This window comes from Galleria mellonella, unplaced genomic scaffold (assembly GCF_026898425.1).
Source record: "Galleria mellonella isolate WM207_F2 unplaced genomic scaffold, CSIRO_AGI_GalMel_v1 utg83, whole genome shotgun sequence".
Classification (NCBI taxonomy): domain Eukaryota; kingdom Metazoa; phylum Arthropoda; class Insecta; order Lepidoptera; family Pyralidae; genus Galleria; species Galleria mellonella.
Genome location: NW_026442162.1, coordinates 5348811 through 5376669, shown reverse-complemented (window position 1 = coordinate 5376669; position 27859 = coordinate 5348811). Strand labels below are relative to the sequence as shown.

The 27859-nt window shown below is 36.1% G+C and overlaps 1 protein-coding gene across 5 annotated transcripts; it reads left to right on the top strand.

The window, feature by feature from the left end:
• The first annotated feature begins 1587 nt into the window (after positions 1-1587).
• Positions 1588-26556, top strand: LOC113510368 (tripartite motif-containing protein 45). Of its 5 annotated transcripts, XM_052901964.1 has the most exons (13): positions 1705-1952; positions 2741-2766; positions 8398-8699; positions 16013-16149; positions 16756-16935; positions 19110-19286; positions 20032-20208; positions 21690-21887; positions 23377-23590; positions 23751-23842; positions 24472-24624; positions 25497-25632; positions 26333-26556. In XM_052901964.1, the coding sequence occupies exons 2-13, from the start codon at positions 2747-2749 to the stop codon at positions 26515-26517; spliced, it is 1971 nt and encodes a 656-aa protein (XP_052757924.1). In that variant the 5' UTR covers positions 1705-1952; positions 2741-2746; the 3' UTR covers positions 26518-26556. The 5 variants fall into 5 exon arrangements, with proteins under 5 accessions (XP_052757922.1, XP_052757926.1, XP_052757924.1 ...); XM_052901962.1 differs by lacking the exons at positions 1705-1952; positions 2741-2766 and adding an exon at positions 1588-1664; XM_052901965.1 differs by lacking the exon at positions 2741-2766 and having other exon boundaries at positions 1705-1991.
• The last annotated feature ends 1303 nt before the right edge of the window (positions 26557-27859 follow it).

The window sequence follows — 27859 nt, the reverse complement described above, 5'->3', positions numbered from 1 at the left end:
ATTGTTTAAACTGTAAAAGTGGTCCGTGGCTGCAAATAATTAAAAAAAACCCTGAAGTAAATCTAAATAGGTTTCGTATTTTAATACTGACTGTACATACCTACCTCATGTGAAAAGCCTTGTACCAATATGTTTGTAAAGTTCGAATTTATACCTTTATTGATTATTTTACATTACACAAATTGTTGCTCGCAGAATTATCTGCAAGTAATCCGTTTTTTTTTTATTTTTATAGTAAATATGTGTATTAAAGTCTAGTATATATACTTTTTAATGATCGATAATGGAATGGTAACCCCGTCTGCGCTTTCGGTATATATGCTGGTGGGGCATCCGTTAAGGATGATAGATGAGAATGAAACCAGGTCAATTAGGGGGAAAAGGATTGTTAGTAATGGGGTCAAATTGCCTTATTGCTAGCAATATACCATACCAGGACAACCTCCTCGCGGTTCCCCCTGGAAACCATTGCGATTGATGTATTATTAAATTCATCACAATGGGTTAACTGATCTGCTTCATTCTCACCTATTATCCCTTATTGGTGCCCCGCTAGTGTACTCGTATACTGATAGTGCAGGCGGTCTACATTGTCATTCATTAAAAAAAAAACCAGTAGGTCTAACATGAAATGATTTCCGAAATTTCGGGGACGAACGAAATAGAAATTTAAAATTATTAAAAATGTTAAAATATCGTTCCTCTGGACTATTAGGATAGGATTTATGATGAACAAAACGTTAAGCTTCATTTACTGGCTCGATTTCGGTACGAACAAAAACACGAAATTGAGCCCGAAAATTCGGAATTTCATTTCATGGTAGACCACCAGGTCAGTTAGCCAATCATGACGAACTCTACAAGAGTTAACCACGATGCTTTCCAGGAGGAACCGCGTGGAGATCGAGCTGATAGTGGATATTGGCAGAAATGGGGCTATGAAACCTCATTACTGAGGATATCTTTCACCCTTGATGAATATACCAGGGTTTAGTGTACTAACAACAGAGTAGAATAGTCCAGTTATCATAACAGATATGTTATGACGGTAGAATTATAGGGTTAGCAATCATAACACTTTAGTCAGTGCACGAGGACCTCTCATGCGCATCACAGTATATACTGTGATATCTATAGTACTAATGTATTTATCAACCACAAAATACAGCCAAACTTTTCAATTTCAATTTATTTATTGCATTCTACAATATTATTATAAAAGATGTTAGTAATTGATACAGTACATTGTAGACCCTGGTTGGGCATAGCAATTAGCAATGGGATTCTCTCTACATTACTAATAATCCCTTTCCCCCCAAAAAACTATCATGGTTAATTTCTGATGAATTCATCTCTAACTGGCCTGTTTTCATTCTCATCTATCACCCTTCACTGATGTATAATATATTAGCCGCTTGCACTAACGGGTTATATTTTTCATCCTACAAAAAAAAAAAAAAAAAAACTAACAAACCCTTGTGTTTATAACAGTTTACAATGAAGATAAATTAAATCAAAGATTCGTTCATCATTCAAACTACTAAGGCCATATGAATCACATAAAAATATACTTTAACGTATTTATTCGATTTATAATGTTTAATGCCACAATATGTCATTTTTTTATGTTACATAGATAATTCTCAAAACAGACATGTTTCAAGGTGAGTTCTTTAAACTGTAATCTCAGTTTCCAATCGTTTCCCGAGCCACACGGGCGGCTGCGCGCGAAAAATAGCACTGACATTAGTTTTGCCGCCAAAATTGGGTCAACTAGCGCGCTACTTTATGTGTTCGGAAACAAAACAGAAAAATAGCCTAAGTTTTCATAGAATTTCAACTAAAGTTTTCGTAGAACTATGTTTTCTTCTGTTATTATTTTAATAATATTTCTTTATTGTAAAAAGATTTAATTATCAATTTAAACTTTATCATCAATTAGAAGATAAATATTGAATACAAATAGAAAATATGAATATTTTCAGTAAACAGTAAGTGGTTTTTTTTTAATTTTCTTTTTCATTACAAAATACACTCCTCGCAAAAATTAAGGGAACATAAAAATTTTTGAAATTTTTGGGTGATTTTCAACAGGCTGTATTTCAATGAAAAATAATCGTACAGGAAATTTAAAAAAAAGGGTTTTGATCATTCAAAACTCTAAGGCTATAAAAATTTTTGAGCTCACCATAAAAATATAATTTTTTTTCTAAATTTTCTAGGTGTTTTTCACTCGATTAATAATTTTTAATGCCCATTGTATATGTCATTTTATTCAGCTTCAAAAATCGCTTTGGATTATATACGATAATTCTCCGAAAACAATGAAAAGCATGTTTCAATTCAACTCTTTAAACTGTAATCTCAGTTTCTTTATCTGCAAAAATTTTCTTGATTTTTTTCGATTTTTTTTTGATAATGAATTTTTAAAAAACAAAAAAATGCGCGTGAAAAACAAATGAAATTATTGATTTTTGAATGGATTAGGGTCAACTAGCGCGCAAAAACTTGTTCCCTTATTTTTTCGGAAACAAAATTGGTCAGAAAAACCGTTGAACCGATCGCTCCAGTTTTCATTAGAACAATCAACTAAAGTTTTCGTAGAACTATGTTTTCTATCTGTTATTATTTTAATGCCATAACCAAAAAAGGAGAAAAAGTAACTTTTTTCCACTTTTTTATTGTAAAAAATTTAATTATTCTTTAACTCTTGACTTTATCATCAATTAGAAGATAAATAGAAAATATGAATATTTTCAGTAAACAGTAAGTGTTTTATTTTTTATTTTTTTTTCATTACAAAACAATTACATAATTTCATTTACATAAAACATTATGGGTATCATAGTATATTTATGGAATTAATTTTAAAGATTATTTAGGTTATTATTTGTTTGTAATTCGTTTTGCTAATTTATTACACGTCAGTGTGACATTCGAATAAGTGTGTGTATAATTTAATTAAGTATATGCTAGTGATGATTGATGTTAAACTTGGTTTCACAAAATAAGAGAGCACTGATGCCTATAGGGAAAAAATAAAATTATAATGTAAAAATTTGACGTTCATAAGCGGCTAAAATGTCCTACATGAATAAATGATTTTTGAATTTTGAATTTTGAATTTTTTGAATTTTGAATAGCACAGGTGTAAAATCTAGTTTAGGCATACAGGGTCCTCATTTTACAAGGCGCCTGAATGAAATTGCTGTTTAGCGATGAGACCGCCCACCGTTGCATATTTATTTTACATTTGTATAATTATGTTTTGTTAATATTATTCTTTTTGTTTGTGCACATGTTGTTAATCTTTACAACTAGTATAATTTGTAATTTATAAACTCAATAAACGAATATTATTATTGATTGTTAAACGCAGCGTATCTACACAAATAAAAATTAATACACACATATATAAAGGCACAATACAGATCCCAAGTTTGACTCTCAGTTCTCAATTAAATACCTATTTTTAATACCTCATTTAAAAGTAGACCAATAGTGATAGAATTTAAAATAAAGAGGTTCCCAGAAGAATTTTAGTGACCGATATAGCTTGAGGGATAAGATTGATAATATATATATTTCAACAGAGGAAGACTTTGTACAAAAGTCGTTTGCTTGGGCATCTCTGTCCCATTCGTGTTTCTACCGTGAAGCAGTTGTGTTTGCATGGCTGTGTTTCGGTTTGAAGGGTGGGATATGGCAGTGAATTTACAAGGTACAAAGGAATAACACCTGAGTCCTCAGGAATGGCAACGCATGGGGGGTATCATGGGCGAAACAGTATACTCTGTTATGTCCATATCACATATTGTTTGTCATTCTAAGTTGCGTAAAAAAAAAGAATGAAATGGCAAAGGACCTTTACATTCTTTAAGTGTATTAAAGTGTAATAAATAAACAAGATCATATAACTCGAAAACTTAAAAAACAAACAATCGACGGATAGAAAAGATATATGCAAGTGTGATGTTTGACAAATCCCATCAGATTTTAATGGATAACATGGAACGGTAACCTCGCCTGCACTATCGGTATACTCCAGCAAAGAACCAACAAAATAGGTGAAGGTGGAAATTAGTGCATCGTAATGAATTTCTCAATCACGATGATTTTCAAGGAGGACCGTGTGGAAGTCGACCTGATACGGTACATTGCTAGCAATGAGCTGTTACAGGAGGAGAGGCTGCCTTAAAAAAAGGCCTCTCCTCTTACGTAGCTAGAAGTCAATGGTTGCGGATGGTTCAAAATCGTTTATTGAGAAGGGGAAGGGATTGTTAGTAATGCGTACTACTAGTCCCATCGCTAGCAATATAGCCTGTCGGGTCGACCTACACGTGATTCCGTTGCATTCCTGGTGCATTCATCAGAATGACTTGCCTTTTTATCACATCTATCATCATTCACTAGTGCCTCGCCAGCGTATACTGTTAGTGCAGGTGGGATTACCATTCCATGATAATATTTAGACGAACTTATCACAATTAATACCTAAATAAAAGTAGGTATGTACTTCACTACTATATGGTATAGGTCATGCATCATAGATTTAGGACAGTATCACGATCATGCATAGACAAAATAGAGTTGATTAACGTTGTAAACGTACAATGCAAAATGTTTATTAACCCCCCTTCCTGTTGCTGTGATGTTAATTCGGGTCGCTTTGCACGTGCACAACACAATTGCGCGCGACACCCAGATCGTTACCTTAGTGTTCCAATAATAGAATACTTCATTCATACAAACAACGAAAGTTTTATCATATCTTAACACGTAGCTCCATTTAATTTATGCCTATAACATGGCCTAGTTCTTTTTTTGAATTAGATTGTTCTATTTTGAAATGTTTTTAGTTTAGATATAGATATGAGATATTCACTATATAGGCATTTTGTGTTGTGGCGCACGTACCACTTTTTTTTTTATTTCCAACGTAATGGAAGCAATATTTTTTGTAAAACATTTTTATTTATAATAATAATAATAATAATTTATTTATTTGCTAGAAATGTGGTAATAATAATGGTCTTAAATATAATAGATTTTTGTACACATTTCGCCTTATCTAAAGGCATGCAAATTTAGTATTATAATTTAGTGGCTTACGTATATTAATAGCCTAGTAGGATCAATCCATAAATATTGGCAGCCGCAAATACTAGTGGTAGCAGACTTTGACAAATACAAACTAAACAAAAACAAATACATAACAAGTCAATAATATAACAAATGCCATACAATACAAGTTAATTACACATTTACATACATTCATTTAATTTTTTAAAAAGTCAGTTATTAAATAAAAATTGCATTCCAGTAACCATTTTTTTAACCGTAATTTAAAGTGACTTACTGGTAGTTCTCTTATTGATTTTGGTATTTTATTATATATTTTAATAGTCATTATATCACAGTTTTGTTGATACAGTGTGGTTCTGCAGATGGGCAGTTTCAACATTGTGGGATCTCTTGATGTGACTTCATTCATATTTGAAAGTTTTGTAAAAAGTTGTGGGTTTTGTTTAACAAATATTCCTACTTCATAAATATACATGGATGTAAGTGTTAATATTTTTAGTTTTTTAAATAATGGTCTACATGTATCTGTTGGTTTTACACCACAGATAGCTCTTACGCATTTTTTCTGTGCTATAAAGACCTTTTTCGACATTATAGAATTTCCCCAAAGCAGAAGCCCATATCTTAAAATTGAACCCACATAACCATGATACGCTATCAGTGCGGTTTGTTCATTGGCCTCTCTTTTTAATCGCCTAAGAGCATATACAAAACTATTTAAACGTTTCCTTACGATTAGTATGAGCTTTCCAGTCTTTTTATCCAAGGTAAATCCTAAAAATTTAATTTCATTACATTCAGTCACTTTTTCATTTTTACATTTTATAACAATATTTTTTGGTGGCATGGAATAATTAGAAAATTGCAAAAATTTGGTCTTAGATATGTTAACATTTAAGTCATTATCCTGAAGCCAAGATACTATACTTTTCACTGTGTTACTGTGTTACTGTGTTTCACTGTGTTGTTTATGATTAGACACTGGGCAATTGATATTTAAATTTGAAAACCGTATTCCAATAAATTATTAATTGTTTAAAACATTCCGAAGCGGGGGAGATTTGACCCTTATGGCGTAGAAGGTATGGGTGATAATTTTTGAAGTTTTATACAATTCTAGCAGCGATAAAAGTGTGGTTATACATTTTTTAAGTAATAAATATAGTTTGGTGCCTCTCTTGTTCCACGAACACTTAACTATTAAGATATCATTCACACATTGTTGACCACCTTCGTGACGTGAATATTTTGAGTAGGCAATTTAAACTTTAGTTTATACTTCATTATCAGTATTAGACACTAGATTTTACTTGCGCCTTCTACCGCGAGACAGATATGTTTACTGACTGTAATAAAAAATAGCCTACATGTATCCTTCGCCCTCTCATATAGTAGGTACATGTATACTAAATTTTAATATACTCCTTTTCTAGACAATGGATAGTATTATATTATCTGTGACAATGGTGAAAAAAGGTATCTGTGCAGACCATTTTTTTTATACGACTTAGAATGGCAAACAAGCTGACGGCCCACCTGATGGAAAGTGGTAACCGTCGCCTACACACATGAGCAGTACCATGGACATAACAGTACACACACATACTGTTTCGCCCATGATGATGAGAGAATGCTTTTAGCATTAAGTTCGCCATGTACACATATTTGTACTAATGAATAAATAAATAAATAAATAAATACCATTCCATTCCTGAGGACTCAGGTGTTATTCCTCTGTACCCAGTAAATTCACGCCATATCCCACCCTTCAAACCGAAACACAGCCATGCAAACACAACTGCTTCACGATAGAAACACGAATGGGACAGAGGTACCCAAGCAATCGACTTTTGTACAAAGTGTCCATCTGTTTCACTTGAGTCATTCGAAGTTATTCTAAAATGTTACTCAACCTAAGCTATAAACACTTTCGCTTAATTACTGTTCAGAATCCATTGACAATAATAATATTTTTTTTTACTGTAACATCCAAGAACCCCCAAACTTACGGAAATGGAATATGACAAGGGTAGTTAAGACGAAAATAGTATTATACGTATATGAACCGTAGTTACATCGTTTCAAGTCCATCCCATCCCTCCAGTGCTGGGAAATGGGACGTGACGTCACGTCACACTTGATTAGTGACTAGTCAGTTCCATAGCGGAGTTATTTGTCACAGCACTATTTATAGTCTATGGTGATAATTAGAAAGAGAAACATGTATTAAATTTAAAAACAAAAAATTGTAGCTTTATCTGAATTCAAAATTGATGATGGTACATATATTTCTCCGTGTTTTCGCTAATTTGCTAGCTTCTTTTTTAATTGAAAGTTTCGTTTCCAGGATACCGATTGTTATATAATATACCTAATTAAGTGTATTAAGTATTTTATTTTTGTATTAAATTTATTTTTTTGAAATTATTTATTTATTTCTTATTGCAATTCCATAATGTGATTAGTAGATAACATTTCAACTTCAATTATGGACTCTGTTAGGCACAGCAAGTAGAGAAGTTTTTTTTTTTTAAATAGGTATCATATTAAGTAGTTATTAATATTATATTCGGGACTTAGGTTTGCAATCAAGCATACGGCTCGCTTGATGGTAATCGGTCACTATATTCCACGAATGCTTTCACTCGCAACACATGGTTTTTGAGTCACAGTACAAAATTTCACTAGGTATTCACTGACATATTTTTTGTATTATCTTTTATTATTTCATACCAGTATTTACATAAGAACTCAGCAAACATATAAAAGGTGAATGTGGCAGAATTAATAGAATTTATTGATTGGTTTTGACAACGATAATACAACATATTGATATAAATAGGTAAATGAATGGAATTTAGGTAGACAGGTATTTAATAAAAATATTGTGTCCTATTTAGCATAAGCACAATCTCCACTACAAACTAAATTTTAGATGTATGAACTCCAACAAAACACTAATTATTACAAAATTAACTGCATCGGCTTTCATTCCTTTGCCTGTGAATAAACAAAACATATGGCCCACACACGTCCCCTTACTTCATTCAGTCAGTTTCAGTTAGAGCTGAGTCGTCTCTATGGGCACACGTACATTTTTAATAACCAATCACAAGTTACGTTTACGACATCGAGAATTTATAGTAAAAAAAAGTGTAATACATTTTTAAATTTGGAACATAATTTCATAATTCGAGCAATAAAAATTAAAAAAAAATATTCCAAATTAAAGCTAAGAGAATGAAACACAATTCCATAATCAAATAAAAATTAAAAAATGGAAGTCGATCGTATACTTTATATCTTTGGCAGTTTTACGAGAAAAAAGCAAGACAAGAGGAAATCTTTCGATCAATCGTCTATTAGTGCTGGCAATAGTCCGCTGAGATCACCAAGGATTCAACGGCCTCTTAGTCAATGCTTGAACATAGCTCCAAGGACGTCAGCGTATGAAGATGGAAGAAAGGAGACCTCCAAAGAGTGGGAATGCAAGCTGTGCAAGAAAGAGCTAACAGAACCGAGACTGCTAGGGTGTCTTCATAGTTTCTGCACAAGATGTCTTCAAGGTCTACACCAGGAAGGAGAGGCGGAGGTGTGGAGTGAAGTAGATGTAGGTGAGTAAACTAGTTCCATAAGTTTTCTATATTTTTTGTGCAACATACAATGGTAAAGAAACTTAACAAGGCCGTAGAAAATAATAACCGTCGCCTAAAGACATGAATGATGAAAGGATATCATAGAATGTTTATTCTATGATACCCACGATACACCTCATGCATTGCTATTCCTAACGAATACAGTTTTATGTCTTCTTACACTGGATCACTACATAGTATAAATCAAAGTCGCTGTCGCTGTCTGTCCGTCCCTATGTATGCTTAAATCTTTAAAACTACGCAACGGATTTTGAAACGGTTTTTTAATAGATAGAGTGATTCAAGAGGAAGGTTTATATGTATAATACAAGCATAATATTGTAGAGAAACACTGATAAATTTAGAGGTTTCTAATGTGATGTAAATAAACACATTTTTTGCGCTTACATTGCAAATAATTTACATTGCAGATAAATTAAAATAATGTACTACAGTATTATACACCTTAAAAAGGTCAATAAAAAAGTCCACGATGGTATATGTCTATCTCTTAAGGATAACCTATAATTACCATTTTTTATCCTTTACATTTTACGGGGAAAAATGGCTTATTTACGAAGTGATTTTAAGCAATACAGCATTAATTTTTATCCAATTAAGTACCTTAAATACATTGTCCATTTAATATACATCAATATGGCCCTTTACAGCATATAATTTAAATGAATATTTCCGAAGATATTACAGATTTAAAATGCAAGGACATAGCGGTGCGGTATTGCACCCGTGCGAAGCCGGGGCGGGTCGCTTGTATATATATATATATATATATATATATATATATAAACAATTTAAATACAAATTTTCTCGCTTAGAAAAAAATTGTCCGGTGCAGACTTGGTGATTTCATGTAAAAGTTTATATTTTCCAACAACAATCAGCAAGTTAAGGTTCTTTTAATGGGTGATAATGGAATGGTAACCCCACCCGCGCTAACGGTATACACCGGCGGGGCACCAGTGAAGGATGATAGGTGAGAATGAAGCAGGTCAGTTAGCCCATCGTGACGAATTCAACAAGAATTGTTCACGATGGTTTTCAGGGGGAACCACGCGGAGGTCGACCTAATAGGGCAAATTGCTAACAATGGGGCTGTCAAACTCCATTGCTAACAATCCCTTTCCCCCCAGCAAGTTAAGGTTAAACCATGACAAAATTGATACTATAACCAATACGGAAGTAAAACTATCGATAGCATTCAATATTATCAAAATCGATTCAATATTAATGAGGATATCGCGTGACGTACCGTACGTAATATAGATTGTTAGTAATAGCGACTGACCGCCCTATTGTTAGCAATGTACTCTACCAGGTCGCCCTTCATGCGGTGTCCCCTGATTAAATCATCATGGTTAATTCCAAATGAATTCGTCACGACAGGCTCACTGGTCTATTTCATTCTCACCTATCATTCCTCAGTGATGTCCCCTCCAACGTATACCAATACCGCAGGTAGAGTTACAATATCTATATATTGGGGGAAAGGGATTGTTAGTAATGGAGTTTGAGAATCCTATTGCTAGCAATATACAGTTACATACATATATACAGTTGTATAAGTACACACACACACACACACACACAGTTATTGCTGAGAGCAATCTTTATAATCAATAAAACCAATACAAACTAGTTTTAAACATTTATCAAAAACTATTTTATTAAAATATCATTATTAAAAATATCTTTTGATTATAGTTCAGAACCCTCGCAATGAAAATCCCGCTCTCACGTGAGAATATATATATATATATATATATATATATATATATATATATATATATATATATATATATATATATATATATATATTCTATAATGTATAACATTATTTATATTTTCATTAAATATCTACGAGTGCATGCATTTTATAGGAGAAAATTAATTATCTAATAAACTGAGAGGCCAATTAAATACAAATAACAATGACCGACCGCGTCCATTATCAACCCATAAATTTATAGTGCCCTATAAAAATACGTACTGGGCAAACTGATGAGCCTATTAACAAATACTTTGAAAACCATTTAAAATAGACCCCGCGATATTGAGGAATCACATTCAAAAATATCTCTGTATAGGGGACGTTATAAACTGGTTATTAAATTGATGTAAATAAAAGATGGTTTTATGGGTTTGTCCTACTAAACAGGGTCTGGAGTGCATCTGGAGTATGGAAACACTATTAAACTGTTAATATCTCATTAAATAATGTATCACAGTCTAAAGAATTAGGAGGAAGGGATTGTTAGTATAAGAGATGCTAGTCCTTATTGTAATGTACATTCTTAGGTCAATAACTTTTTTTTTATGCAACTTAGAATGGCAAACAACCTGACGGTTCACCTGATGGGAAGTGGTAACCGTCACCTATAGACATGAGCAGTACCATGAATATAACAGAGTATACTATTTCGCGCATGATAACCCCATGTTTTGTCATTCTTGAGGACTCAGGTGTTATTCCTCTGTACCCTGTAAATTCACTGCCATATACCACCCTTTAAACCGAAACACAGCGATGCAAACACAACTGCTTCACGGTTGAAACACGAATAGGACAGAGGTGGCCAAGCAAACGACTTTTGTACAAAGTCTTCCTCTGGTAATCTACCGTCTATTATTAATTTGACAGAAGGACGTGTAGTGTTAGTGAAGGAGGATCTATATTTTTTTTATATTATTTCGTTATTGACCTTTACTTTACCCATTGGCGTAGTAGACTTATTTTCCTTTGGGAGATATAATTTTTGGTATTTTTGCCATATCTAGAGATGTAATTTTATGTACCCATAACGGAAAACTCGCAGCAACAATACGGGGAATGACAGGAATGACAATTCCGCGGTATGTATCGTTAGACTTTTGAAGTCGCGCAAAATAACACTTTTTTATAGAGTAATAAAAAAACAAATACTCTAGTGATAAGCAGATAGAGGTGGGCGGAGGTTGGTTGATTAATAAGATTAAAGAAGCTAGGCCGGCCCGTCGTGACATTGAGGGGCTTCATGGCGGCTCGACAGCGTTGCATGTCACACTGTGATTGTGATCTGTTTCATTTTTATGCAAAATTGCGATAAAATTTTTTTTTATTATTCAACTTAGAATGGCAAACAAGCTGACGGCCCACCTGATGGAAAGTGGTAACCGTCGCCTATAGACATGAGCAGTACCATGGACATAACAGAGTATATTGTTTCGCCCATGATACCCCCATGCATTGCCATTCCTGAGGACTCAGATGTTATTCCTCTGTACCCTGTAAAATCACGCCATATCCCACCCTTCGAACCGAAACACAGCCATGCAAACACAACTGCTTCACGGTAGAAACACGAATGGGACAGAGGTACACAAGCAATCGACTTTTGTACAAAGTCTCCCTCTGGTAAAATGATGATGACGATGATGAGTCCGGTTGAGCAGTTATCGCTCTAAGCTGTTGATTTGAGCTGCAAGCGGATAATAATGAGACGTATTCACACTGAACGATGCGTACTCGCACACCGGAACTTGCTTAATGTGTTTCTATAATTATCCGCCACCCCGCTAGCAACGCGACACATACAAACAAACCGACGATCATATAGTGAAATAACGGTATGTGAATTTAACGTAAACAATCGTTACTTTAACCTTCTTGCCTTAGTGGACTGGAGCGTCTCTTCACATTTAGGAAATTATCAGTTCGATTCTACTTTTTTTTTTTTTTATTTATTTGTGAATAAATTAAACCATTAACTGTTCAATGCCGAATATAGGTTTCTTCCAAAGGGAGTTTTGTCAGTTGTTGTCACGTTTGGCAGGTAGATTGGCAACCGCAGTTAGGCTTTGCTGATGCTTCAAGAGGGATGCTGCTGCCCATTCTTCGACCAATACTGATTTCAAAGCATTAGATGGTATCCTGTAACGGGAATATTCCACTAGTGAAACTAAATATATATTTCAAAAATCGAAATTATCGAAAAATAATAATAATTTTTCAGGTAAATAGTATTAACTGCTATTGCTTCTTCCCTGTTGTGACCACGACGTGGTGAAATCCACGTCGAAACGACGGCAATAAAATAGCAAGTACTATTTACCTGTAAAAACTTTTCCTTGCGTTAAATGTCGATAGTAAATTTAGAATTTGTGTAAAATTTCGCGTTAATTTTAAAATTAACTATCTATCTATCTATCTATTCTATTTAAGAGCTGTGCTCTCGTCAGTGGAGCTCTTGCCCTCACTACGATTTTCAGCGAGTCTCTTCACCTCTTAACACGACACGACACTAACTTCCTTGATCTGCCTGTTGTAACTATGCCTTAGTGGAGAGAAAGGGATTGTTAGTAATGGAGACTGAGAATCCCATTGCTAGCAATATACCCAACCAGGTCGACCTCCTCGCAGTTTCCCCTGGAAACTATCATGGGTAATTCCTGATGAATTCATCATGATGGGCATGTTTCCATTCTCATCTATCACCCTTCACTGGTGCTCCGCCAGCATATCCTGTTAGCGCAGAGGGAACTATGCCTTAGTCTCCCTCTTCCCCTAAAAATTAATATATTTTTTTTAATTAACTAAATAAAACAATATTTGTACACAATTGAATTAAATAATTAGATGTTAACCGACATGTAACATCATTTACATTGTATATTCTAGCTGTAAATATACAAAACGGCTGCCAATAATTTTGCAACGATCAACCCATTCTAATTTCTGGCAAATGGACGTGTTCTATATAAAAACTCAATTGAGCGCCGTGACTCAACACTAAAATGATATGAAACAGAAACGGGCAGTTCAGTTTTCATTCATTACGCGTATGTCATAAGTACTTTATTATACTTTATTATACCAGAGGGAGATTTTGTACAAAAGTCGATTGCTTGGGTACCTCTGTCCCATTCGTGTTTCAACCGTGAAGCAGTTGTGTTTGCCTGTGTTTCGGTTTGATTCGTGTTTCAACCGAATGAATGCAGTTGTGTTTGCATGGTACTGTGTTTCGACGTTTTTCCATCAGAAAGTTGTATAAAAAAAAATACTGTAATTTGAAGCATACGGCCCGCCTGATGGCAAATGGTTACTGCAAACTAAGCTTCAGAAAAAGTTGTCCTTTCACCAGAAGCACATTATTTATAAAACTTGAAATGGCATACAAGATGATGCAACATTCTTTGCATCAACTAAAAATGCAACACAACCATATCCATTACTGTATACTGTGACTATTATTCTATTTTACCAGAGGGAGACTTTGTACAAAAGTCGATTGCTTGGGTACCTCTGTCCCATTCGGGTTTCAACCGTGAAGTAGTTGTGTTTGCATGGCTGTGTTTCGGTTTGTAGGGTGGGATATGGCGTGAATTTACAGGGTACATAGGAATAACACCTGAGTCCTCAGGAACACAGTATACTCTGTTATGTGCATGGTACTGCTCATGTCTATAGGCGACGGTTACCACTTTCAATCAGATGGGCCGTCAGCTTGTTTATTTCTAAGTTGTATAAAAAAAATGAGGGATGATAGATGACGATGAAACGAGGTCAATTAGCCTACTGTAACGTATTTAATAAGAATTAATCCCGATGGTTTCCAAGGGGAACTGTGTGGCGGTTGACCTGATAGGGTATATTGCTAGCCATGGGGATTAACGTCTCCATTATTAACAATCCCTCTTCCCCCCTATTAAATACCAAAGGGTAAATGACAGAGTATAGAACATTATATCTTCCGGTTTTTTTACTATAACTATTTCCGTAATATTTTGGCAATGATTTGGTGTTACAGAATTTCTTTCAAGACTCGACCTTGTATAGCCAATGATTCATTTAGTTATAAATAAATATATGAATGGTGCTTTAGTATTGCTGTTAGTTTATGAATTTGATTATATCACAAATGGTAGATCGTATATAAACATTGGCGTTCTTTTCAGAGGGCCTACCATGAAATATTTTCCGAAATTCCGAAATTTCGGACTCAATTTCGTGTTTTTGTTTATACCAAAATCGGATAAATAAATGGAATTTAACATTTCGTTCGTCATACATCTTATCATAAAAGTCCAAAGAAACAATATTTTAACATTTTAAATATTTCCAAACGGCATGTAAATAAATTTAATAGCAAATTGAAACATCCAATTACTTAATTTATTATTATCTTACTTAAAATATACATAGAACAATACAACTACTAGCCCATATATATAATTAGAGATAAGTAATTAAAAAAATTAAAATATATATATATATATATATATATATATATATATATATATATATATATATATATATATATGTATGTGATTTTAACATCAATTTTGTGTTCCGTTTGGCTCCGAAATTTCCGAAAACACTTCATGGTAGGCCCTCTGGTATTTAACAACTGAAGTATTTTATTATAATACATATTTAACTGGAGACGATCTTCTAAAAATATAACTCGTAACAAACTCCTATACCTATGAGTATTATAATATATACAAAGGAAGTGACAAGTCAGTTAATATGTTTGAGAGCATTTATCGTTTTAATATTTCTTGGCCCAACATTTCTACCGTATTTTTAACGTTAGTCAAGAATCTTTACAAATATTATAAATGTTCCAGAGGGAGACTTTGTACAAAAGTCGATTGCTTGGGTACCTCTGTCCCATTCGTGTTTCAACCGTGAAGTAGTTGTGTTTGCATGGCTGTGTTTCGGTTTGAAGGGTGGGATATGGCGTGAATTTATAGGGTACAGAGGAATAACACCTGAGTCCTCAGGAATGGCAACGCATGGGGGGTATCATGGGCGAAACAGTATACTCTGTTATGTCCATGGTACTGCTCATGTCTATAGGCTACGGTTACCACTTTCCATCAGGTGGGCCGTCAGCTTGTTTGCCATTCTAAGTTGTATAAAAAAGAAAATGTAAAAATAAATTTGATTGTTAGTTGACTTCTTTTTATTTTTTTTATGCAACATAGAATGGCAAATAAGCTGACGGCCCACCTTATGGAAAGTGGGAGAGATACACTTGATGTTTCATACACAAATAGAACTAAGTATCGTCATATCAGATTTTAACTGTCCACTGCTGAACATAAGTTTCCCCCAGAGTGGTTTAACCAATAGTTGCCACGCTTGGCATGCGGATTGATATCTGCTGCTAGGCTTTGAAGAAATAAGTATAATATAAAATAATTGAAAAGCTTAAAATTTTAAGTGTCTTACCTTCCAAGGTATAGAGATGCATCCTTCTAGAATCTAGACCCTTTTTCTTTTATTTTAGGATCGATCCAGTTGGAAAATGGGGAGTCATCAGGCGGTGTCTCAGCAGCATCGGGCTACGAAAGCGACCTCCACAACTCAGAGTCCGAAGACAGCTTGGAACAGAAACCTCACAAGTACGGAATATTAACCAGAAAGGTCAGTTGTATGCTACATTCAACTCGGAGTGGGAGAAAACAGAAAGATTCTTTTAAATCTTCTCTGAAAGATGAAATGATTTTTTGTACCACTTGATGTGAAAATAAGTTGTGAAAATTTTTCTTTTTAGTATACGAATTAGTTCATACGTATATAAGGATGGCATGTGACTTTAATTAACATGTAAAACTCACTCTCTCCTTCGCTGACCATCGGATGTACCATCCTGCGCAGAGGTTCGATATACTTAGATGGGGGTAAGGAATTATTAGTAATGAGGTCTCATTGCTGCAGCTCCATTGCTAACAATAGATCCTATCGGGTCGATCTCCCTGCGGTTCTCCCTGGAAACAATTGTGGTTGATTTTTGTGGTATTCGTCACGATGAACCAGCTGATCAACTGAGCTGCTTTCATCCTCATCTATCATCTCTCAACTGATGTCTCGCCAGCGTATACCGATAGCGGAGGCGGGGTTACCATTCCCTTATCATCCGTAAAAGAAATATACTTGGATAGTTGCCGGACCCTGTCTTTATTGTCAAATCTTCCATTTTTGTAGTACTTGTTTAGATTTAATTGCGTTAAACTTCACCTTTGTACTTAGGTTTCAGGTAAGAGCGTCCAGTTTCTGCTATGCCCAATATGCGGTTACGAAACGCCTCTCCCACTGGGAGGTATATCCGCCCTCCCTCTCAACTACGTGCTGCTGCGGAAGATGATGGCCGCGGAGAAGGAACGCAACAAGGCCAGCATATTATGCGACCTCTGTAATAGCGACACAAAGGTAAGATTCAAGCTTTCAAATGAATTAAGCCTTCATTAATGAAGAATAAAATTATATGATTAATAAAATGGTCTTTTGAGTTTCAAAATTTTTGTGGTAAAAAAAAGAAAAAAGTAATATCTACGTGTAATGATCAAAGTTACTTAGGATCTTTTGTTGGTAGTGTAAAATTAATAATAGGAAAATCAGACCTAAGTCTGTTTAGGAGTACTACTTCTTAGATAAGATTTACTTATATATATTCGTCCGTCCGTCCGTCTGTCAAGATCCTTTTTTATAGTAACGCGCGGAGGTATCATGTTGAAATGAATATCATATACTCAGGTCTCTTAAAGCAGTGAAAAAATCAAGCTTCTAAATCGAATCAAAAGATACGGCCATTTATGTTCCATTTATATCGCATATTTTGACATTCGCAAGGGAAATCAAAACCTATAGAGTACTTTCCGTTGACCTAGAATCATGAAATTTGGCAAGAAGCAATATTGTGTAGCACAAGTAAAGGAAAAAATCCGAAAACACAAAAAAATAAATGACTTGATGCATTTGTACGGACCCCTCGTTGCGCAAGTCCGACTCGCATTTGATCAGCTTTTTTCTTTTTCTTTTACAATTCTTTGTTCCTTGAGTCCTGACAAATCACAAGTAATAAATAGTCTCCAAATGCGCGAGCATTACACACTTCCAATTAATATCGAGGATTGACAAATACAGCATTGCTAATGAATCCTCGAAGATTAATGTCCATTGTGTGTCACAGGATTCTGTATTTTAAGAGAACATATGTTGTTCAAGTGATGCGTGGCGGTATCCCGCGGAACCAACGTTTCGAACGGATTCCCATAAGTTTCGAGACGCTACATTAAGTGTATACAGTGTATTTTTACTGTGTTGAAATTATAAGTTCATTAAATTACCTCATTATTCTATTGCTTATACCCCTAAAACTTTTTTAGCTTTTGAAGTAGATATTTATATGGACAACTGTAGATTTTTTAAAATTTTGTAAATGAAATGTATGTGAATGGTGGAATGGTTAACTTTGGATTTATTTATGCTTATATTATATTATGGAAATTTGTGAGAGAATAAATTAATTATATCTATTAGATTATTTATTTATTTATTTAACTCTTTATTGCACCATAAATAAAAATATACAATGACAAGTGAATAATTCAAGTGAAATACAGTAACATAAATACACATTGAAATATACACATAAAGGTACAAAAGGCGGTCTTATCGCTAGGGCAATCTCTTACAGACAACCTTTAGTTAAAGGAGAACAGATAGACAGTTTAAAGTTAGTTAGTTAGTAAAGTTTAAAGATTATTGTATATATATTCTTTATTGTACTTAAATTACATTGTTAATGCATTTATAAATGTTGTGAGCAAGGGTGGACTTATCTCTGACAGAGATCTCTTCCAGTCAACCCGATACAGTTAGCAATTCGTTAGCGGGCAACTAAAGTCCTACAACTATTCATATTTAAATATGTAATTTTAGTATGTATGTATATCAATAATTACTAGTACCGCATTCGAGTATTCTGACACTTCCCTATGGTTGCCTGGGAGAGAATGCTTTTAGCATTAAGTTCGCCATGTACACATATATGTACTAATTAATAAATAAATAAATAAAATAAATATTGTAATACATTTAAAGATAATTTTTTTTGCATCTTTTTATTGACCTTCAAAAGCATAATACACTTCCATACATACACTATGTATGTATGTAATTAGATTAATCATCATCATATCAGCCGTTGATTGCCCACTGCTGGACATAAGCCTCCCCCATAAGTAGGGCATTCGCCAGTAGTTGCCACGCTTGGCAGGCGAGTTAACAACCGCAGTTAGAATTTGGTGACGTTTTAAGTGGGACGCTGCTGTCCATCCCGTTCCCTTGTTCGCCTTTTACGACACACACGGGAAAGGAAGGGATGGCCAGACCACACGGCTAATAATATATTATAATTAGATAGATAGATACTCCTTATTGTTTCCTTTAAAAAGATAAAAAAATAAAGAGGTATATGCCTAGATTTCCAGATCTTTGACTAAACAGCTTTTGAAATTTTAATATGTGGGTTGTTTAGACCCATTTTACTAAGAATATTTATAGGTCACATGAGGACAAAATTTACTTCATAAATATTACAGGCAGAGAGCCGCTGTAGCCAATGTCTGGTCAGCCTGTGCAGCTCTTGTGTGGAGGCGCATCATAGGCAGAAGGCGACCTCCAGGCACTCACTGCACCCACTGGACCCGCTGCCCGTCAAGTTCTGCAGCCAGCATCCCAAAGCTGAACTCAGCGTGTACTGTGCGACGTGTCAACAAGTAACTGAAATAATTATTATTTGCCAAAAATAAGCTCATTCTGATTCTATTTTAACAATTAATTAAATGCATAGTTTCTTTTTATTCGAATTAAAAAAAAATAAGATTCTTGATTCGATTTTTTTTGTATTATGTTATAATTTTGTCATTTCTAAGAAAATTTTTATGATAAAATAAATAAATCAATTTTATAAATGTTTAAATGATATTTGGATATTTGTTATTCGATTAGATTTAAACGATTGAATGATCGACACGGATGAAGCCGCAGGATATAGCTAGATTGAAAAATAATGAAATGTTAAATAATGTATAAAATTGTTTATGCAACTTAGAGTTTCAAAGAAGTTGTTGGCCCACCACCAGATGGAAAGTGATAACCATCCCCTATAGACATGACCAACACCATGGACATAACAGAATGTTTGGTGTCACCCAAGATACCCTTCATACGTTGCCATTCCTGAGGACTGAAATTATATCTCTGTAGATATCTTATTATTTTATCTTGCCATATCCCACCTTTCAAATCGAAACAGATGTCAAACAATTGTCTCACCGGCATAAACACGAATGGGACAGAGGTATCCAAGCAGACGACTTTTATTCAGTCTCTTTGGACCTTTCACTAGGAAGACTTTGCAGAAAATAAATATATTTAAAATATTGTTTTAATAAGTCAGAGTTAGTAAACAATAAATAAAGAATAGAGTTGAAACGATGTTGGTGTATTATATCCATGAAGGTGATATGCCGGGACTGCTGCATCATATCTCACTCGGGTCACGCACTGGCGAATGCTTCTCGTGCCGCAGCCGAGCGGGCGAGGCTTCTACGCGACGCGTGCGAGCGGGCGAGACTAGTCCCGGAAAATGTAGAGCGAGCCACCAGGATATTGGACGAGGAAGCCTTCGAAAGTGATGTGAGATAACTGTTTATTATATGTTTTCTTTTATACAACTTAGAATGGCAAACAAGCTGACGGCCCACCTGATGGAAAGTGGTAACCGTCGCCTATAGATATGAGCAGTACCATGAACATAACGTTGCAATGCGTTGCCATTCCTGAGGACTCAGGTATTATTCTTCTGTACCCTGTAAATTCACACCATATCCCACCTGTAAACCGAAACACAGGTAGAAACACGAATGGGACAGAGGCACCCAAGCAATCGACTTTTGTACAAAGTTTCCCTCTGGTAAATTATTTGCCTTTGATTATTATTTAGTCATAAATAAAAAGCTAAGGATAAGTAAGTTAAGTGGCAATAGGCTGGTAACATAGTCCTAAGAACCGACAATCGATGGGGAAGAACGGTTTTCGAGTAGTGACTTCGTATAGGTAAATGCAGTATAGAATAACGTCGATAGAGTGAGGATTTCAAATAAATTGCACAGAGTCAGTGGATGTAGGAAGTTCGAGACCTTTATGGTAGTCTATGGAAGAAGCTTATATTTAACAATGACCAGGTAACGGCTGGTATGATAATGATGATGCATAGCCATATTATATAAAGTCAAACCATGCTAGGCATTTATAGTTACATTGTAACACGTTGTAAACTAAATATTATAGAGAACAGTGATTATTGGGCCAAGAATTGATCCTTGAGTGACTCCTCTGGATTTTGACCTGAACGTTTTATGTCATAATCATATTGAATTATTACAAGCTGTATTTATTCATATTTATGAAACCAAGAGTTTTGGGGTCAAATTTACAACATGATAGCTTCAATAATAGTTATACGTTAACTGTTTCGAAAGTACAAGACAGGTCTAATAAGATTTGATCTATACAGTATTCATGCACTGATCTAGAGTAACTTTTGTAACTAAGCATTAGCACAGTGAAAATGCTCTGCACTGAATGATGATTGGTATTGTAGTGTGCTCGTGTTGCCAATTTTCGGTAAAACTATCTCTCGAAATTTTGACGTCGTTAAATTTTTACCACGCGATGTTAAGGCGTAAAGTTTCACACGTCTCTAGTTATGTAACTAATATTGTTATTTTTATTAATATTTATAATAATGAAGCATGAGCACTTGCGCCATGCAATAAAAACCACGTATTTAAATCCACTTATAATTTTATTTTCTTTATATTTATACAACAATTTCCTCAGCCATATATCTTACATTTTTCACACACACCAAAGACAATCATCAAGCGCCCTCTGGCCTACTCTACCGCGACTACTCTTTCGTTGTCTATGCCTAATGGTGCAATTATTAAAAATAATAATTGTGGAGGCTGGAGACATAAAACAATTAAACTCAACAACTAATATGAGAACTTCAACATTTTTGTAGTTTATTGACGTTTCTTTGGAAAGGATTTAGTTAGTAGAATACTTCCTTAAATGAATGCTAACGCTGTGGCGTGGCGGCCCGCGTGCAGGAAAGCGCGGCACGCGTGGAACGTGAGGTGTGTGCGTGGGCAGAACGCTACGTACGCGCTGTATCCGCGCACGCGCGCGCCGTGCGCGCGGCGGCGGCGCGCGCTCGTCACGCGCACCGCGCGCGCATGCGCCGCCGCCGCCGCGCACTGCGCGACCGTGCGCTGCATGCGCATCACGCCGTCAACTTTGCTGAGGAGGTCGGTACCTACTAGTCTTTTATTCGCCACCAGAGGGAGACTTTGTACAAAAGTTGATACCTCTGTCCCATTCGTGTTTCAACCGTGAAGCAGTTGTGTTTGCATGACTGTGTTTCGGTTTGAAGGCTGGGATATGGCGTGAATTTACTGGGTACAGAGGAATAACACCTGAGTCCTCAGGAATGGCAACGCATGGGAGGTATCATGGGCGAAACAGTACACTCTGTTATGTCCATGATACTGCTCATGTCTATAGGCGACGGTTATCACTTTCCATCAGGTGGACCGTCAGCTTGTTTACCATTTTAAGTAGTATAAAAAAAATATTTATACTTTTGCATACCTTAAAATATGTCTAACAGAGCGAACTTAATGCCTGATGGCATTCTCTACCAGTCAACCGTTACGCTGAACGGAGAGAGCAAATGGCGGTGAATAAATTAAAAAAAAAATTAAATAAAATATTTTGAATAAGTCTTTTGGTTCATTTTTAACCGGCTTCAAAAAAAAGAAGATTATATGTTCCACTGTATGTTTTTTTTATTCATCGACCTTTTGGACCGATTTCAAAAATTATTTTTTATTCGAAAGAGTATATTCCAGAGGTGATCTCATCAGCATCAAGTCAAGGTCTGATAATGGAATCCCGAGAAAATCGAGGACAAGCCTCAAATTTTATAACCACATATATGATATTTCGTATTTTTCCAAAACATATTAATGAATGAGGGTAAAACACGTAGTAACATCACCTGCATTATCAGTGTACTTTAACGAAGAACCATTAATTGATAATAGATAAGTAATCGGACTGGTCCAGTACAGTCGTAATAAATTCACTAAAAATTTACATCGGTTTCTAGGAGGACCAGGCTGAAGTCGATCTAACTGTCTAATTGAATTATAAATAAATTAGAATCATACGTCCATGTCTACACGAAGAAATGATGAAAGCTGTCCCAATAATAAATGCGAGCCTTCCTATTCCTCCTGCCATACATTTGCGGGACGCACTGGGCAAGTCGTCACTCTCCATCCTGTCAGTTACTTTACAACCCTAAATAAACATAAAATAAAAGTTATTCAGTCTTGAAATTCAATCTCCATCAAGCATGCCATCTTTTTTTTTTATACAACTTAGAATGGCGAACAAGCTGACGGCCCACCTAATGAAAAGTGGTAACCGTCGCCTATAGACATGAGCAGTACCATGGACATAACAGAGTAAACTGTTTCGCCCATGATGCCCCCCATGCGTTGCCATTCCTGAGGACTCAGGTGTTATTCCTCTGTACACAGTAAATTCACGCCATATTCCACCCTTCAAACCGAAACACAGCCATGCAAACAACTGCTTCACGGTTGAAACACGAATAGGACAGAGGTACCCAAGCAATCGACTTTTGTACAAAGTCTCCCTCTGGCCAAATATTTTACCAATTCAAATAGTTTTAAATCATTACTGAGCCACCGAAACTCTTATTCCCAGCTCCTCTCAGAAGCCAAAGAGGACGAGCTCCTCTCCCTCAGCGGAGCTGTCCTTCGTCGCCTGGAGAGGCTCACAGAACTGCAATATCTATCAGAAGTACCCAAATGTGAACTGAGGTTCGCACCCACAGCACCGGCTGCACATGACCCCACCCTGGTGGGGAGATTATTGACTCAGGCCCCTGATCCTGATAAATGTGTACTGAATACTGATGGTAACTCTTTACTTACTAATACTATTTATGATACATCATACTGCTGATGATGATAAAAGATCATTGAACATTGATTAAAATAGATTGGAATTGAAAAGTAAGACAATCATCTATTACGAAAGAGCCAAGTACTTACCAATAATAATGCAATAACTTTCAGGTCTTCAAGATCTTCAGGTAGGTTGTCAGCACGAAGTAATATTAGAACTTCGCGACAGCAATGGTGAGCGTATATGGTGTGGTGGAGAACAGGTAATTGGTATTCACAATTATATATTTTACCAGAAGGAGACTTTGTATAAAAGTCGTTTGCTTGTGCACCTCTGTCCCATTCGTGTTTCTACCGTGAAGCAGTTGTTTGCATGGCTATTTCGGCTTGAAGGGTGGGATATGGCAGTGAATTATAACCGACTTCAAAAAAAGAAGGTTTCTCAATTCGATCGTATTTTTTTCTGTTTGTTCGCGGATAACTTCGTCGTTTAAGAACCGATTTTGGTGATTATTAAGATAATATTTCAAATGTGGCCCCGTTTTAAGGAAAGGAAATTAGGGCTTGATGATGGCAGACCAGATAAATCGAGGGGGAACTTCCAAAAATCGTAGGGGCGACTAGTGTGTTTGTAAGTTTAAATTAAGGAATAACACCTGAGTCCTCAAGAATGGCAACGCATGGGGGGTATCATGGGCGAAACAGTATACTCTGTTATGTCCATGGTACTGCTCATGTCTATAGGCGAGGGTTATCACTTTCCATCAGGTGGGCCGTCAGCTTGCTTGCCATTCTAAGTTGAATAAAAAAAAGTTTTTATATATATTTTTTTTATTTACTGGTTTTATTTATGCACTGGTCTTGTGTTTGTTATTCGGTGGCACTCGTCCAGGTGGCTGGGTTCGTGCGGCGGCGGGACGCCCGCGCCCGCCCCACCAGTGCGATCTCGCACGACCGCGGCGACGGCTCGTACGCGCTCGCCTTCACGCCGCCCAGCCCCGGCGGTTACCTGCTCGCCGTCACCGTCAACAACCGCCCCGTCAAGGTCGGTTCTAGCACTGATTGCCGCCGAAAATTAACCCTTCTTTCCATGAATTTTTTTATTGGTAAAATAAATCATAATTCATGTTTAAAATTAAAGGAAAAGTTGTTAAAAAAATTAATTTGACAGCTATGTTTTTTTTTTCTGCAATGGACATTAAAAAGGTATCCATACACGATCAACTTAAAATCAAATTGGTCTTTTATATAATTTTTGGGCATTAAATATTATGATGGCAATTTCCACCATTATGCAAAGACGGGTTATAGGTGACCATGAAAGCAGGTCTTTTTTTTATTGGATGATAATGGAATACTAACCTCGCCTGCGTTAACTGGCGGAGCACCAGTGCGGGATGATACGTGAAAATGAAAAGGCAGGTCAGTTAGCCATTGTAATGAATACATTTGGGATTCAGCATTATGGTCTCTAGGGAGACCACGGGGAAGACGACCTGTTATGGGTATATTGCTAGCAATGGGAGTAGTAATCCGCATTACTAACAATCCCTTTCCCCCCAGACTTTATATTGCTCCTTACTTCCTGCAGCAGACACAATTAAAAGAAGTTCCTTACCACTTTCCAATAACTTTTATCTATATATCTATATAGACAAAATGGTCACGTAATAAATTTAACAGATTTTGTAAATTTAAAAGAAAAAATAAACCAATGGACACGTGCGTGCTTGTGTGCGCCATGCGCGTGCGTGGTTCTGTGTGCAGTACGCGTGCGTGGATGTACTTGACTGTGTGCGCGAGCGTGACAGCGTGTACCGTGTACCTTGCGCGTGCATGATTGTGCTACACCGCGCGTATGCGTGCGTGGTAGCGTGTGCTGTGCGTGGTCGTGGTTGAGCGTGCGTGCGTCCGCAGGGCAGCCCGTTCGCGTGCGCGGCGCGCGTGGCGAAGCCGCACACGGGCGTGTTCCACTGCTGCGCGTTCTGCTCGTCCGGCGGCCGGCGCGACGCCGTCTGCGCCTGTGGCGCTACCATGCCCGGCGGGTACAAAGGTATGCAAACATTTTTTTTTTAATATTTGTTACTTAGTCCCGTTTATAAAATATTTCAATGATTCTTAGCACATGTTGGTTAATATCAAGTGAACAATTTGTTTGTATGCGCTCTATTTTCAGTACTGTTTTTAATATTTTACATTTTTATATAATTTTAATACTTTAAGATTTTGTTCCACAAAAATACCAATTTCAATCTTGACGAAACTCCTTATTTTGTTTTAAATACTAAACTACTGAATAAATTTTAATACAATTTCTACACCAAACAGCAAGTACGAGTATATCTTTTCAGCTAAAAAATAATAATATTTCAAATCAGTTTATAAACGAAGAAGTTATGAGATAATAAACATATGAAAAATACTATCGAATTAAAATCTAAAAAAAAGAATTTTAAAAAAGAAGGTACATATATACATACATATCTGTCACGCCTGTCTCCCATTAGGGTAGGCAGAAACAATGGAACGCCAAATGCTTCGATAAAAAAGGTTTTTTTTTTAAAAGAAACTTTAAATCAATCTGAGGTAAAAAAGTGCCTTCGAAATTCAAAATTTAATTGTTTTATATTTCAAAGATATCTACTTTTCCTACTTAAATTACATATAAATCTTTTCATAGATAAAAAATTGAAGCTCTAAGTTTTATTATTTTGTTTAATCTGTAATTTTGTTGATAAATGATGTCGCCCTAGGCTGCGGGCACGGGCACGCGGGCTGGCCGGGCGCGCGCCACTGGTCGTGCTGCGGCCGCACGCTGCGCGCCGCGCCCTGCTCGCCGCTCGCCACCGCCGCCACGCTCACCACACCCTCCACCACCACCGCTACCACCGCCACCACACCAGCGCCATCCGCCGCTCTTTATCAGTTCTCGCTCTAGTACTACCTACCACTCGTACCAATAAATTGTACCTGCATACGTTTTGTTTCATTTAAATATCACTAAATAAAAATATATATATAAAAAAAAATTATGTTGCCAATTGTCATAATAATTTTTTGACTAGGAAGCATCTGTCTTATATTATTAAGCACATTTGTTTTATATTATATTGTTCACTATATTATATGTAGTATGCATGTCTGTGTGGAGCACCCTCACGTGTGTGGGTGCCTGAAGTAAATAATTCTATACTCTTTGGGTTATTTGCCTTTTTTTTTTATCGTGGGGAAATACATCATGCAGACCCATATGCCCCGGGGGAAGCGTATGGGTACTGCCGGGCTCCTACCGGCTAAAACCATCACGGCATCACTCGCCGCGCTAAAGTGTCGGGGACCCGGGTTCCCTTTCGAAGTCCACCGAGCCCCAACGGCGTTGGCCCACATCGGCTTGCGGACCCCGACTCAAAATATGGAGCAGGCACCTGATGTTAAGTGCCCGGCTACTCTTCAATGGGAAGCGCGACTTCCCAGGGCCGTGTTGATTGGGGTGGGACCGCCTCCGCGGTCGCCACCCCAGCCCTTTGGCGAACGGCGGCTAGCCGCCCTGATCGCCGGAGTGGGACGTTGGACCTTGGTCCGTGTCCATCTCCTCTCTCCTGCGGCCTGTAGAGAGGGCCTGAACGGCTGGCCGCTTCGGCTGCTATGGGTTATTTACCTTAAGCAAGCACTGTCAAATTTTGTATATTGCGTCTATTGGTGAAAACGTATAAGTGACTTCATTATTCGTTATTTTTTATTTAAATAAATCTTGATTTTCCTTTCACAAATAAATAAATAAATAAAAAACATTTTTTCAATGTATCTACAATTTATTCACATAACGTTTCAATTCACTTACTTCTAACTAAAGCTATACTAGACAATATTCATTTAAATAAAAAATCTAGGATCTCCATCTGACAAAATATACAAAATTAATTTAATACAGTCCATATTTGACATTATAAAACATGCTTTTTTTATTTTAAAACTTATAATGTTCCGTACCTAGTATTAAATAATCTAAACTATGCACAATTAAAAATAAATCGTAATACATCATTCAACATCATACAATCATGAAATGAAATGAAATGAAATGAATTTATTTTGCTAGAATGCAGGTAATTTTAGATGATAGAGGTGTGATTGTCGAACAAAAGAACTAACGGACAAGGTGATAAAATGATTCGTCTATCCATTCAAATCAGCCGTTAACTGTCCACTGCTGAACTTAAGCCTCCCAGTATTGGGAGTTAAAAAAAAAACATAGAGTAGCTAAATAAGTCGTCCAAAAA

What these genes read in the sequence shown, in the direction of transcription:
- LOC113510368 (XM_052901962.1), top strand. Translation starts at nt 1,603, where the DNA reads ATGCCACAATATGTCATTTTTTTATGTTACATAGATAATTCTCAAAAC. An exon ending in CAAAACAGACATGTTTCAAG is followed by an intron (nt 1,665 to 8,397) that starts GTGAGTTCTTTA and finishes TATCTTTGGCAG; the next exon opens with TTTTACGAGAAAAAAGCAAG. An exon ending in CCGTCAACTTTGCTGAGGAG is followed by an intron (nt 21,888 to 23,376) that starts GTCGGTACCTAC and finishes TCTTATTCCCAG; the next exon opens with CTCCTCTCAGAAGCCAAAGA.